At 37.9% G+C, this 15,856-nt stretch overlaps 1 protein-coding gene across 5 annotated transcripts; it reads left to right on the top strand.

The window, feature by feature from the left end:
• The first annotated feature begins 216 nt into the window (after positions 1 to 216).
• LOC100332446 (uncharacterized) lies at positions 217 to 13,496 on the top strand. 5 transcript variants are annotated; one of them, XM_087274528.1, is made up of 7 exons: positions 217 to 482; positions 1,330 to 1,418; positions 7,568 to 7,864; positions 9,535 to 9,582; positions 10,049 to 10,096; positions 11,161 to 12,503; positions 13,134 to 13,496. In XM_087274528.1, exons 2-6 carry the CDS (start codon positions 1,337 to 1,339, stop codon positions 11,346 to 11,348), a joined length of 663 nt encoding a protein of 220 aa, XP_087130654.1. In that variant the 5' UTR covers positions 217 to 482; positions 1,330 to 1,336; the 3' UTR covers positions 11,349 to 12,503; positions 13,134 to 13,496.
• Positions 13,497 to 15,856: the final 2,360 nt, after the last annotated feature.

The raw sequence follows: 15,856 nt of genomic DNA, 5'->3' as shown, positions 1-15,856 counted from the left end.
GTCCAAAGTGTATGAGTGTATGGGTTTTTCCCAGTGATGGGTTGGAGCTGGAAGGTCATCCGCTGCGTAAAACATATGCTGGATAAGTTGGTGGTTCATTCTTCTGTGGCGACCCCAGATTAATAAAGGGACTAAGCCAAAAAGAAAATGAATGAATGAATGTTTATGAAGACTGCAGAGTGATGTATAAAAAATGACTGAATAATTCTTTAAATAGTTTGTGATGTATGTTAAAGTGTGCCCCCTAAAAGTAGAAGTGGCCCCTGCCCCGCCCACCCCCCCCCCCCTCCCCCCGTTACTCTGGTCTAGAACCGCCACTGAAGATTAACATCCATCGTAACTATATCTAGTTTGCCTAGTGTGTGCCAGATTGTGTGTGCCTAAAACGTGGGTGGATCTGTGGTCCTGCTGCTGGATATCATTAGGGTGGGATCCTACAGAGAGGCACAGACGAACTCAGACTGAAGACGGAAAGACTGTGGGTGAGTAAAAACTCTCTCAAAACAGCAAATGACCTCATTCGTATTTACTAATCAATTCATGGTCAGCCGCTGGAAAATCTTGAGCGCATGTGCATGCTTGTTTGTATTATTTGACTTAAACTTTTAACCTTCAAAATACTTATGAGTATAGAAAGCCGAGTGTAATAATGCTGTATGGTCAAATCTGCTGTGTTTATCACAAAACTATATTTTTCTTTCGTTCATCCACTGAAACAAAGCAAACAAACTAATTTTTCATGCCTTTCTACTTCTATCAGTGATCCAGTGCTAAAAGTAATGAATGCACGTCTGCTTTACTGGCTCATCTGTTTTGTTTACTTTGATTTTATTTAGAATTAAAGCTTTTTCTCATGTATAAATTACCTTTTCTGTGTTTCATCATACATCTAACGATGCATTAGTGCTGTTTTAGTGTCATCATTTCATTGCATTTTATTTCACACATGATCCATATATTATGTTCAAAATTATTGCAGTATTTTTGTGTTGGTGATGAATATTCATGAGAATTAATTCAATTCATATACTGATAAATGTTGAATCGTGATCGTTAAAGTGTTTATTTACTGTTAATCTTGTTCACACTTTATTTTTGTTTTGGTTTTAATCATTTAACCACTGAGTATATTAATAAGTACATGCATCTACGGTTTGGTAAAGTTTGGGATGTGATTTAGGTTTATTTGTATGTAATTTTGCATAATTCATTGTAATTACTATAGTAAGTACATGAAACATGACACCTTAAAAGCGTGATCATACTCTAGTACTTCTTTATTAGCTATGGTTAAATCTCCCCTTTGTTATTTCATATCTTTTGTTTCAGTTGATAAATGAAAGACATGACTGTAATAAATGCAGTGCAGATCTTCATGTTGCTGTGGGGTTTCATCGCAGTCTGCCAAGCTGATATTGGTAAGACAATTAACTTACAGTGTGTGAGAGAAATGTGTGGAGGAAGGAATGTTTAGGGCTGCCCATGTTTTAGCTCTGAGAACATTTTACCATCCATGTAAAACCCACTGATGTCAGGAAGCTGTATTGTTTACTTGTTTTAGACTTGCACATTGAGTTTTCTCCACTAATAAAATCTGATGCACATCAGAAAGTGTCTGGATAAGACCGTAAACATTGTAATTGTTATCATGTTCTAGGCTTCAGACCTCTCATAGAGCAAACAATTTCTTTATTCTTTCAATTTCATATTAGTTCAGTCTGTCTTTACACTTAAAAATACACTTTGAAACAACTAAAAAATATTTTATTTGTATAAATTACCTTTGGTTCAAACTTTACAATTATATACATTTAAAGTATTTATTGTGGTCAAGAAATAAATATATTTACAATTTAGTTAAAATATTGTTTATTAATGAGTCTTTTTTTTTTTTTTGGTATTAGGTAGACAACATGCCTTTTTTAACCCCAGTTCAAAGTATAATTTTGCATTTGACCAACCTAAAAAATGACTGTAATGTGTTTAAAAATGTATAAATGCCCCTTAAATTATACTTTTAATTTGGTTGAAAATAAAAAAAGCATGTTAATCATTATATTTATTCATCCCAAGGAAACATCGACTCAAAGGTAAATTTTAGTTTGTATACAGGGCTTTACATTAACTTTTTTAATCACTGGTCACTGTGGCTAGTAGTTTTCCAATGTTACTAACCACGCTGCATTTTCACTAGCCACATTTTTGTTGTTGGGAAAATATATTTTATATGCATAAATTTGACGTTGACATGCTAAAATTACTTGATTTAAATGTGATGTTATGTCCACATGCCTCCTCATTCATTTCCCTTTTTGTGTGTCGAGTATGAGCTTGCTAGATGAGCATGAGCAAATGGGTCAGGGTTTCATAGTGTTATATTGCAGTTAGTTTTTATTTCACAGGACTTTTTTTTAGAGCTCAAAATTTACCAAATTTATCTCTATAACCACAGGAAACAATAATTTTTTGTTAGCCACAAATTTGTAATGTGTAAAAAAAAAAGCAAAATATAGCTGTATACTATACTTTTTATTTAAAAAAACATTTCCTAAAAAGAAAGAAAAGCAATTGACTGTTAAAAAATAACTATTGTCATGTATTAAAAATTTGCCCAGTAATCTGTCGTGGCTAAAGATCTCTCGGATCACCAGTTAACTGCACATAAATGGAGAGTTCATCTCCCATTAGAGCAATGTTGTAAAGAAAAATAATAATTAAACCATTTTAACAAAAATAAAAGCAAATAAAAGCAGGTGAAACATACCGTGTGTGATAATGAAAGGAGATCACATGCACGTGGTTACATTTAATAATCTGTTCAAAGTGAAAGCTTACAAAAAGACACATTTTGAGCTCTTAAAAGCATCAGGGGCCTCATGTACTAAGACTTGCATGGAAATCAAACTAAAACATTGCGTACGCACAAAGCTGTAAATGTGCGTACGCAGAAAAAATTCAGATGTATGAAACACTCCGTACGCCGAATCTCACGCATATTCTTTTGTATATCTGAATGAATGTGAAACTGAGCGCAACATGCACGAGCACAAAACCCCTCCCTGCCTCCTCCCCCGTATGAATATGCTAATGACTATGCTAATGGCAAAACCCAACGAAAAAGCAATGGCAAAAGCAAGCCAAAAGAGAAACTTTAAACAGATTGTGAATTGGAGGTGCTGCTTTCAGAGGTAGACCGGAGAAAAGCAGTGTTATTTGCAAGTTTGTTCTCCGGAATTAACAACAAAAGAAAAAAAATAGAGTGGGAGAGCTTAGCTGATGCGGTTAACACAGTTGGGTCTGAACATCGCACTAAGTGAATTAGAAAGGAAATAGTGTGATTTATAGCTGTAAAATGTTGCAATTCCCTTAAAAGTCTCAGTGGTGCAGCTCGTTAGACGCATGTCAACATGTTTTGACAAGTTCGTGTATGAACTCGGCTCGAATCCAGCGTCTGATGAACTCTTTCTTCTTTTTTCCCCCGCTACATATCAGATTTTGCCAACTATTTATCACAAGAAAGACAGGTAGGAATCATCAATAAGTTTGTGCATCATATTTTATTTGCACATTTATTGGATGGAAATGTTTCTGATTCACGCATGCAAATTCATCTTCAGATGGTGTCTTTATAGCAATGTGTGTGCAGTAGATTGCTCAGATTACATTGGGAAAACAGGCGACCGCTGCAAATTGTGCTTTAATGTTTAGCTGGTCAACTGTATGGTATGGAAATCTTATATACCTGCTTGATGAACCCGTCTCATACAGCTGCCATTGCAAGGCTCAGACACTTTGAAGAGAGGAATTTAACACAACTGCCTCTAGGAGTCGCCAATGGAAATAAAACAGACACGCACAAAAAATGTGCGTACGCCAGCCATAAAGCTGCCGTGAAGCTGCGCACATTCCCACGTTCAGTTCATCGTTAGTAAATCCAAACGTGAGCGATTCTGAGCGTGAAACCTGGCATACGCAAAGTTTTTGTGCGTACGCAGCCTTGATACATGAGGCCCCTGGGCCTGTGGATGCATGTTCATCACTTTTTTTTTTCTAAACTGTTGTTTTCATTTAGTAACAAATTGGTAGCAGAGGATGGTTAGCAATTACAGAGTCCCTCCAACCTTTGATGAAGAAAAGCCATATGAAAGCTGGAAGAATGAAGTCGGATCATTTGTTTCTCAGGGAAGAAAAGGACCGGACTTATGAGGCATATATGAGCTTTGACCGCATTGTGAAAGGCAGTAATGTTTCAATGACGGACTATATAATTGACTTTGAACAACGCTAGTTTCGGATGCACAAATATAAAATGGAACTTCCTGATGCAGTCTTAGCTTTTAAATTATTGGATACTGCTTGCTTGGATGTGAAAGATCGACAGTTGGCTTTAACAGCATGTGCAGATCTGACTTTTGCATCAATGAAGTCGGCACTTAAGAGAATTTTCACCGGAAATACGTCTGCATTAACGGTGGGAATTAACCAGGAAACTGCATATATAACAGAACAGAGACGACAGAGAGGCAAGTCATGGCCTCAGAATGACCAACAAAGGAAACCATTACCTGGCACAAACCCACTGAATAGATATGGTCGCAGATCAAAATGTGCTGTTTGTCAAAGTACGTTTCATTGGACCAAGGACTGCCCACACAAAGGTGAGCAAATCAAACTGACTGAAGATTGTGCAAGAAATGATGTAGAGGAATACAACATCACTCTGTTTACAGAAGAGTTACACACTGAAGCAGAAATCCTCATGACTGAATGTTTTGGATCTGCAATAATAGACACTGCATGCACTCAGACTGTGTGTGGACAAGAATGGCTAAATCATTACATAACTGAGCTCAATCAAGAAGAGACTAATGATCTGAGAAAGACAGAAACATACAGCCATAGACCATTTAGGTTTGGAGATGGAAAAGTGGTCTGCTCCAACAGAAAGTTAAAAATTCCTGCAAAAATTGCACAGATCAAATGTAAGATTGAAACTGAAGTCTTTCCAGCCAGCATACCATTGCTCTTAAGCAAAGCCTCTCTGAAAAGAGCAGGAACAGTTTTAGACATGGAAAATGACAGAGCGGTAATGTCCAACCAGCCAGTAGAACTTGACTTTACAAGTTCTGGTCATTATTGTGTAAATATAATGGACAACGAAAGTAGCTCAAAAGACATGCATTCTAATGAGCAGATTTTGACAACTGCTGAAGACATTATGCAAAATGTAAAGGATGATGAGAGTGAAATTTTGATCATTTCAGATACAATGAGCTCAACAGAAAAACGTCACATCATGATGAAGCTTCACAAACAATTCGGCCATGCTTCTGTTGATAAACTGCAGCGACTACTTGACAGCTCAGGTTATAAAGATGCTGAATGTAACATCATCTTGAAAAAAATTGTAAGTGAGTGTGAGATATGTAATAGATATGGTAAAGCTAAACCAAAGCCTGCTGTTGGCCTACCACTGGCAATACAATACAACGAAACTGTGGCTGTAGATCTACATGAACTTGAACCAGGTGTCTGGTATCTCCACATCATTGACCAGTTTACTAGATTCAGTGCAGGCAGCATTCTAACCTCAAAGAGATCCTCTGAAATAGTCAAACATTTTCTCCATGACGGATAAGCGTACACGGCCCACCCCAAAAAGTATTTAGTGATAATGGGGGAGAATTCAATAATGATGAGGTGAAATATATGCAACCCGGACTCATTGTGGAAACGTAGCCCCGTGGACGTTTCTGCGGACCGCGAGATACGTCCCAGGAGGTACGTAGTCGAGCGGTTTTTGTTTTCGCGGATCCGAGAGAGGCCGCTGTGCGCGCTTTTTCACGTCTCGAGCGCCTCTCGGGAGCGCGCGCCGTTCACGCCCACGCTGTTCTCGCGCGAAAAGCCGCCGGATCAGCCGACCCTGCCGCCCTCCTCTTCCTCCTCCTCCTCGTCCTCCTTTCCTAAACACAAGCGACGGTTTGCAAAAGCCGTCCAGAAAAAAAAAAGCAAAAGCCCTTGTCTTCGATTTCGACCCCGTTTTTTAGATCCCGCCCCGTTCTCGCCCTTATTTTTCGGATTCTGTTTTTCATCTTACCTGATTTCTGGAACCGCTGTTCCCAGGACTCGATCCCGGTCGTCGTCCTCGCAGTCGGCTCCTCCGAGGCCTCCACTCCGCCGACACAACGCTGTGAGCTAAGCGGACAAACTGGTTGCATCGGGAAAGCCCTCCACTCGGAGGCGAGCCGTCGGCCGGCGAGCGCGAAGAGGAGGAGCGGAGCGGCGCCACACCGCCCCGCAGCGTTCGCTCGAAAAAAACTAAACGCGGCCGTACGTACCTCCGGTCACGTAAATCGTGGTCTCCAAAAACGTCCGCGGGGCTACTTTTCCAGAATTTGTTTACTCGATTTAACTAACTAATCACTTTTTACATTGTGGACAAAAAGAAAAGCGCTAGATTACGTCATACGTTAATTTGTATATTACTGATGTCATCACACTTTACCATTTCTGTTTGTTTAACAGCCTTTATTCAATAAAAGAGGTATTTATATTTGCTCTACGCTTTATATAAGCATGTCAATTTACTTAAATTTATTGCTGTTTCAATACAGTATATCAGCATAGATGTGTAGTGAATTTGCAGTAATCGCTCAGATAATAAACTCAGACAAGTTCTGAAATTGTCTCTAAAATATTCAATTCAGCTTTATTTGTATAGCGCTTTTACAATGTAGATTGTGTCAAAGCAGCTTCACATAAATGGTCACAGTAACTGGAACAGTGTGGTTCAGTTTTTAGTGTTTAAGTTCAGTTCAGTTCAGTTTAGCTCAGTTCAGTGTGATTTAAAATCATTACTGAGAGTTCAAACACTGAAGAGCAAATTCATCGATGCGTAGCTCTACCAATCCTGAACCATGCGAGGCAGTGGCGACAGCGGAGAGGGAAAAAAAACTTCACCTGATGGGAGTGAAGAAAAAAACCTTGAGAGAACCAGACTCAGTTGGGCACGACCATTTTAATTTCTCCGCTGGCCAAAAGTCTTGTGCAGAGATTCAGTCCCCGTGGTGGAGGCTGTATATCTGTGATTGTGAACAAGAAAAGAATAAATAGGTGTGTAATAAATACTTTTTTAAAGTTTGTAATAAATACTTTTTTAAAGTTTGAACCAAAGTTAAATTATACTTTGAGAAAAACTGAATAATTTAACTAACAAATTAAAGTCACTTTTTTTAGTTAGTTCAAGTGTTAATTTTTTTCAGTGTATGGTTTGCACAATGTAATATATTAATAGTAATAATGTCAATATTGTATACACTATACCCTATTTCATAATAGAAAATATTCTTTTCAAATTCTACACAATCCTAACTACTGGGTCAGAAGTTAAGTGTACAAAAACCCACAATGCACGATTTTATTTATGAATATGTTTTCTAACGATCCAGTGTCTCGGTGTATACATTTATTAAATGACTGACGTGAACACACAGAAATGATCTTGTTTTAAATCGTGTCAAACATTTTATTATTCTTCTGTTGCTGTTTATTCTTTATTTATTTTCAGGTGACTGTGGTGTGAGGTGTAATGATGTGACTGGAACTGTGGGGAAAGAAATGATTTTCGCCTGCAGCGTCTGTGAACAGTCCACTAAATGCTGTGTTAAACTGTATAAGTTTCAGTATCCTGAAAAATATAATGACTCAGAAATCTGTAGAGAAGGGTCTGTTGATGGCCCCTGTAAAAAGTGGAGCATCTTCACATGCAAATACACTCCATATACAACAATGAATGAAACATTTAGATTCTTTGTGCAAACTGCTGGCGCTCCAGAAAGAAAAAAATTCACAGTGAATATAACAGGTACTGCATGCAATATCTGTTTATATATTTAAATCTACTAATATTATTTTGAACATTTGTCAACAGAGCCTGTTAAAATTAACTCTCCTAACAGTGCAAGTTGTGTATTTTATTCCACTCTGCTACTTGATACTTGGAGTAGTATTAATACTTGATTATTGAATATGAGTTCAATTCATTGTCACAGTATGTATACAAACATTCATTTAAACAAACAAACATTCGGCTTAGTCCCTGATTTATCACAACAGAATGAACCGCCAACTACTTAAAATATTTTGGATAAATTTGGAAAAATTTCTAAATGAAATGAAGATTGTACACAGTCAATGGGCTAAAGCTTTATGAATTAAAGGGCACCTATGGTAAAAAATCTACTTTTCAAGCTGTTTGGACAGATCTGTTTGTTGGTATAGTGTATAGACCGTCATACTGGGGTGATATGAACACACCCAGTCCTTTTTTTTCAATTTAACTACAAAAAAAAGGGTCGGCCAATTGGAGCTGTTTTCAAATCGATCGCACCATTACGTAGGTGTACGATCCCCCCGCCCACCGAATTGATTGACAGCTGCGCGCATTAACATGTTCTGGTAGTCGCGTGTATATGTCAACAAGACCAGGCAAACATACGCAAAGCAACCGGGAATAAAAGGTCTGTTCTGTTCGCTAGGATCAGCAATCATCATCAAATGTGATCAAGAGTGAGTTTCACATGTTTAAAATGTTTTAAAACAGAGTATGTGTTTAATTAATTACAGCGTTTTACTTCAGCTTTACTTCATCAGCACAGTCGCGTGTCAGAACAATTATAAAAGAAGACGCTTCAATCCCGGTTTGTGGAAGTTAAATCAGGTTTATTTTGTACATTAGCATAACAGGTATCCACACAGTACTTGAGGTTAGCCTTAACTAAGCTAGCGCTCTGTCTGCCTGCATGTGTGTGTGTGTGTGTGTGTGTGTGTGTGTGTGTGTGTCATCTGTGGTGTGTGTGTGTGTGTGTGTGTGCGCGCGTTAACTTTGTAACGATATTGTGTGTGACTCATCAATGCAACTTCACAATACTGATTAGTAAAGGTTAGTTCTTACTGTGGTATCTCACAAACGCTACGTGAGACCTTCTTCCTTTAAGTCTGTCTGTTGTCTGACGCAGCTGAGGGAGGAGGCATGTAGTGGGCGAGAAAGTGGGCGGGAAAAACTCGTCTTAAAGGCACAGTACGACAAAACCACCCCCTGCTGGAAATCAGTATAAAACAGCATCTTGTAAAAGGTATAATGAAAAATCTGATGGGTATTTTGATCTGAAACTTTATATACACATTCTAGAGACGCAAAAGACTTATATTAAATCTGAAAAAAGGGGTAACCTAGGTGCCCTTTAACTAATAATTACTGTAAAACCCATCCCTGTTATAAAACAGAAAAGTATTAATGTGATGGATAAATATAAATTTACTGTATTGGTATTTTTTTTTAATTATGCTCTATATTAAATAATCTCTTGAAATATTTTAGAGATGTTTAGATGTGTGTGTTTGTCTAGATTCAAATCAGAATCAGATTCTCCCCACAGAAGCATTTAATCAAAGTGTGTGTGGGGGGGATCTGACTGTCTGCAGTCTGCAATGCATTATTAATATGCTAATATTATTTTAAACATCTGTCAACAGAAGCTGTTACTTCTCCAACCCCTAAAACTGAAGCTCCTGCCATTGACGGTAATACATTTTATTCTACTATGTGATACTTAAAGTATAACTAATACTTCATTATTATGCTTCAATTATTTGTTATACTTCATTACTAACACTTTAGTTTAGTGTTGTGTATAGAAATAAATTACAGTAAAACAACTTTTTAAAAAGTATATTGGATACATTTATAAATGAATAAATACATGCATGCTTTCTGAGTAATAATCTTTCATATTTCAGGAGACATTTTTAGAGTTCTAGATGTTTATATTAGTCTGTGTGTGTGTGTGTGTGTGTGTGTGTGTGTGTGTGTGTGTGTGTGTGTGTGTGTGTGTGTGTGTGTGTGTGTGTGTGTGTGTGTGTGTGTGTCTAGATATCAGATTTTCCACACAGAAGCATTTAATCAAACTGTGTTTGTGGGGGATCTGAGTGTCTGCAGTCTGCAATGCATTATTAATATGCTAATATTATTTTAAACATCTGTCAACAGAAGCTGTAAATTCTCCAAACCCTAAAACTGAAGCTCATGCCATTGACGGTAATACATTTTATTCTACTATGTGATACTAAATACTTCATTATTATGCTTCAATTATTTGTTATACTTCATTACTAACACCTTAGTGTTGTGTTTAGAAATAAATTACAATAAAACAACTTTTTAAAAGTATGTTGGATACATTTATAAATGAATAAATACATGCATGCTTTCTGAGTAATAATCTCTCATATTTCAGGAGACATTTTTAGAGTTCTAGATGCTTATATTAGTCTGTGTTTGTCAAGACATCAGATTCTCCACAGAAGCGTTTAGTCTAGAGTCTGCAATGGGCTAAAGTTAGCTTCATGAATTAACTAAGAATTACTCTGTAGCCCATCCCTGTTATAGAGCAAGCACACAGAAAGTATTAATGTGATGGATAAATATACATTTATTAATGAATTAATATTCTGTATAAGCATTTTCTAATTGTGCTCAATATTAAATAATATCTTGGATTATTTTTAGAGATGTTTAGGTGTGTGTGTGTGTGTGTGCGTGCGTGCGTGCGTGCGTGCGTGCGTGCGTGAGATTCTCCACACACACTTTGACTAAATGCTTCTGTGTGGAGAATCTGATTTCTAGACAAACACACACACACACACACACACACACACACACACACACACACACACACACACACACACACACACACACATCTGAACATCTCAAAAAAAATTAAGAGATATTTATATTTAAATATATTTAATATTAAATAATCTCAAATTATTTTAGAGATGTTTAGATTGGTGTGTGTGTGTGTGTGTGTGTGTGTGTGTGTGTGTGTGTGTGTGTGTGTGTGTGTGTGTGTGTGTGTGTGTGTGTGTGTGTGTGTGTGTGTGTGTGTGTGTGTGTGTTTGTCTAGAAATCAGATCCTCCACAGAAGCATTTAGTCAAAGTGTGTGTGGAGAATCTGATTTCTAGACAAACACACACACACACACACACACACACACACAGACTGTCTGCAGTCTGCAATGGGCTGAAGATAGATTTATGATGAAATAGTTATATAAAATATTAATATGAATAATGTGAAATATTACTTACTCTGGTTGAAGGTGCAATAAATCCATTAATTGGAGATAATCATGGATCTACTGTCATCCCTCTGGCTGTGGTCTGTTTCATCATCATATTGGCCGTCATTATCACTTACAAAATGACTCCTTGTGGATTTCTGAAAAGGAAGAAGTTTCAGGTCGTCAGACAAAATGATGACGACAACAATGAAACAGAAAATGTGTAATTTCATTGTGAAGATTCTTGGGGTGCTCCTGAAACATCAGTGAACTCCAGTAAAACCTGTACACACGTCTCTGTTAGACTTCAAACCACTAAACCTCCCGAACAATGACTGTCAGCTAATGAGCTTTAACACTGTTTCAGTTTATCGCTATTTCTGAGAAATGATGGAATGTTAACAATCTTTTTGATCAGCAGATACATATTAAGTTGAGAAGCAGTTCTACAAAATCCAAACTGAGTTTGCTGTTGCACTTTTTTTATAACATTTGTGAAATGTCTATAATGGATGTTTAAAATACAGTTGAAGTCAGAATTATTAATCCTCCTCAGTTATTAGCCCCCTGAATATTTTCCCCTAATTTGTGTTTCAAGAGTTCACACTTAGATGATGATTTATAAAAGCTCGTTTGGCATGCTGTCCCGGAAGAGAGCCCCGAGCTCAAGGGCTCCTGGAGCCCGGGGCTTCCTCCTGTTGGCAGAGCGAGAGGGGAGCCTGAGCTCGGTGGATCTCAGAACTCCCCTGCTGTGGTAGCTAAGGGAACATAAGGGGTTAGACAAAAGCTTGATTGTTATGTATGTTGAATGTCTTTGGATGGTGGGAGGAAACCGGAGAACCCGGGGAAAACCCTCGCGGACACGGGGAGAACATACAAACTCCTCACAGAAACACCCGCCGGTCCTGTGGAACCAGGGCTGGCAGTGCTCTTGCTGTGGGGCTCACAGTGCTAACCACTGGGCCACTGTGCCGCCCAATCAGAGGTAAAGGAGGAGAATAGGGGAGGAGGGGGGTTTCTTCCAAACGAAGATAAAGTGAACTGAAAACTGTGGCTATTTATTGTAGCTTAGGGCTCACATGATTGGAAGATGGTGATTAGCAAATGCGAGACCGGCCGTGATAAATCATAAGCATGTGATCCTCTCGAAATTAGTTTATGAATAAACTTCACTTTATGAAAAGAAGATTTACACATTTCTAAACATAATAGTTTTAATAACTCATTTCTAATAACTGATTTATTTTATCTTTGTCATGATGACAGTACATAATATTTGACTAGATATTTTTCTAGACACTTCTAAACAGCTTAAAGTGACATTTAAAGGCTTAACTAGGTTAACTAGGCAAGTTAGGGGAATTAGGCAAGTCATTGTATAAGTGAAGTTTATTCATAAACTAATTTCGAGAGGAGCACGTGATTATGATTGAACACGGCTGGTTCTGCATTAGCATGCTTGATCCACCAATCAGGCCATTCCTAACCACTATAAAGAGCTAGGGTTTTCTCACTACAGTCATCTTCGATTTGAAGAATCCCCCCTTCCACCCCTACCTTTTCACCTTTCCCTCCATAGGGCAGCACGGTGGCTCAGTGACTAGCACTGTCGCCTCACAGCAAGAACGTCACCGGTTCTAGTTCTTTAACAGGCCGGTGGTCGTTTCTCTGTGTAGTTTGCATGTTCTTCCCGTGCTTGCGTGGGTTTTCCCCGGGTTCTCCAGTTTCCTCTCACATTCCAAAAACATGTACAACAAGTTAATCGTTAAATCTAAATTTCAATACAGGTAATCTAATAATGCAGCTTATCTTTTAATAGCCTTCAATCTTAATCTTTAGCTATTATAAAAAGGGGAGTTGTCGAGATCTACCTGAGCTCGAGGCTCCCCTCTCTTCCTCCAAACAGGAGGGAGCCCAGGGCTCAAGAACCTTCGAGCTCAGGGCTCTCTCTCGGGACAGCATGCCAAACTTGCTTATTATCAATCATCAGCTAAGTGTGAACTCTTGAACAGTGGTTTGTTCTGTAGACAATCCAAAACAAATATTGCTTTAGTGGGCTAATAATATTGACCTTAAAAAGGGTAAGAAAATTAAAAACTGCTTTTATTTTAGCCGAAATAAAACAAATAAGACTTTCTCTAGAAGAAAAAATATTATAGGAAATACTGTGAAAAAATCCCTGATTCTGTTAAACATCATTTGGGAAATATCTGAAAAAGGGCCAACAATTTTGAATTCAACTGTATATTTATGTATATACTAACATATAATATTCTGTACCTGCACTTTTCTACTAGTGTGAGCAGTGTTGTTTTGTAGTGTGTGTTATTAAAAATAACAATGAAATGAATAAAGATTTGTTACACTATTAAGAATCTGTTTTATTTTTGCATAATATGGTGCGGGGCCAGGGCTTGACATTAACTTTTTTAATCACCAGCCACTGTGGCTTGTAGATTTCCAACATTACTAGCCACTCTGCATTTTCACTAGCCACACTTTTCTTGTTGGGAAAATATGTTTTATATGCATAAATTTGACTTTGACATGCTAAAATGACTTGATTTAGATGTTGTGTTATGAGCACATGCCTCCTCATTTATTTAACTTCTTGTGTGTATTGTGTATAAGCTTGCTCAGTGTGCATGAGCAAATGGGTTGTGTCGCAATGCAATCAGTTTTCATTTCACATGACTTTTTAGGGCTCAAATTTGTGTTGAATTTAAACAAACAAATTAAGTTCAATAATGTTCAACTTAATTTGTTTGTTTAAATTAAGCTCAAATAAATTGTTTACAACCACTTAACGTAAAAAAAAAAAATTGAGTAAACCAAGGAATCATTTTTTAATCATTTTTTTCGGTGCACCAAATAAGTATTTCTTCACCACAAAATTTTAATGTGTCAAAACAATGAAAATATAGCTGAATAGGTGCACTATTTTAATTCAACAAACCTTTTCTTTAAAAAAAATACATTTAAAAAGAATTATTGTGATGTATCTAAAATATGCACAGTAATCTGTCCTGGCTAAAAGTTCCAGATCACCCGTTAACTACACTTAAAGGAGGAGTAATCTCCCATTAAAGCAATGCTATTTTAAACAAATATAATTAAACCATATTAACAAAAATAACTGTGAGCAAAAGAAAGCAGGTGAAACTTACTGTGTTTGATAATTAAAGTATGTTCACGTGCACACAGTTAATATAGGCCTTTTAAAGGGCCATGAAACCCCCTCGTTTCAGCAGGGTGTTTTCACACCTCTACTTTGGAAAAAGTCAGAAAAGTGGGCGTGTCCAGCTCTGTTTAGGGGGGAGTGTCGGAGGAAGAAAAGAGGCTTGGTGTGGGATTGTTTATTTGGGCACGCTGAATTTCAGAGTCAAAACACACAACCACAGCGGACAATGTGACTGTGTTTACATGTACATCTGTAGTCGAATTATTTGCCAGATTATTAAATGGTGGACTTAAACTGCTGTTTGGCTCTTTCATTCAGGGAATTCATTTATGTCCCTCCCGACAAACGTGATATTTGATTCGAGGAGCTGCTCTAAGCGTGTATTTTTCATGCAATGTTTGATACCGCACGGCGAATGAGAGAAAAAAAAACCTCAGCATTTCCCGGAAACTTAGATGCACACGGCAGGTAGCGTCAGAAAGCCGCGTGTGTTATTCCGGTCACAAAATCCAACACGAGGTTATAGTTTGGTTGTAACTGTTAGTGCTAACTTGTTTACACTCGTTGCAATAGTTTGTTTGATACGAATAAAATACAAACTGAATAAACAAAGAGCACTGGTCACTCACTTTCCAAATCTGTAGAGACAGGACAATCACCAACAACTAGAGCCGCGTCTTTAATAAGAGGACACTACAAGCGAATCTGGATCTCAGCGTTTGCAGATGAGAACAGCTCTCAGGTAAACAATGATCCTCCTTAGACACGTAAGTTATTGTTGTCGAGCGTCGCGTACACTGTTAATCCACACGTGAGTCTGAGCTCTCACAGAGAGAAAATAAATACAAAACTTAACTGCAGCAAACTATAAAAGCAACACTTCATGCTTGTTTTGCCAACACAACGTGGCGTCTCTGGCGTCTACACTCTGACAGTAATGAATATTAATGAAGTTGCACAATAGAGCGCGCTGATTGGTTTGAACCAAGCCTTACTCATGCATTAATGCAGCACACTGTAAGACGTAATAAGACACACTCTGGCACAGACATCCAGTCTGCACGCTGGAATACACGCTATTATGTCATGACCGTGACGCAGCTTCAAAAATTCGTTTCAAACCGGAAGTACGAATTTGCTTGAAATAACGCAAAAACAACCAATTTACACTTTTTAGTGAAATACAGGCGTCCTAATAGTGTTTTTAGCAGTGTGGGACACATATACGACTGTCAACAGCTCAAAAAATGTGTTTTGGTGTTTCCTTTAATAATCTGTTCAAAGAATAATTCAAATGAAAGCATTGACCGCTGCCGCTAACGAAGCAATGTCTATTTTTTCTTTATCTTGAGCTCTTGAAAGCAGCAGGACTGTCTGTGGGTGAACGATCATCGCTCTTTGTCCAGTCTATTTCAAAGGGAACCGATTGCATCAGTTGCTTTGCGTAAGTAAAAGGGAGCGCGCGCGCTTTTTAACAGTCGAGTGCATCACATCACATCCCCTATGCGCGCGAGTGATCATCCTCTCGTTCGGTATTTACCTTCTTTTTTGCTG

The sequence above is a fragment of the Danio rerio genome, chromosome 12, assembly GCF_052040795.2.
Source record: "Danio rerio strain M-AB ecotype USA chromosome 12, GRCz13ab, whole genome shotgun sequence".
NCBI lineage: Eukaryota > Metazoa > Chordata > Actinopteri > Cypriniformes > Danionidae > Danio > Danio rerio.
Note: the sequence above shows the minus strand (reverse complement) of the source record. Positions and strands in the feature narration are given on the sequence as shown.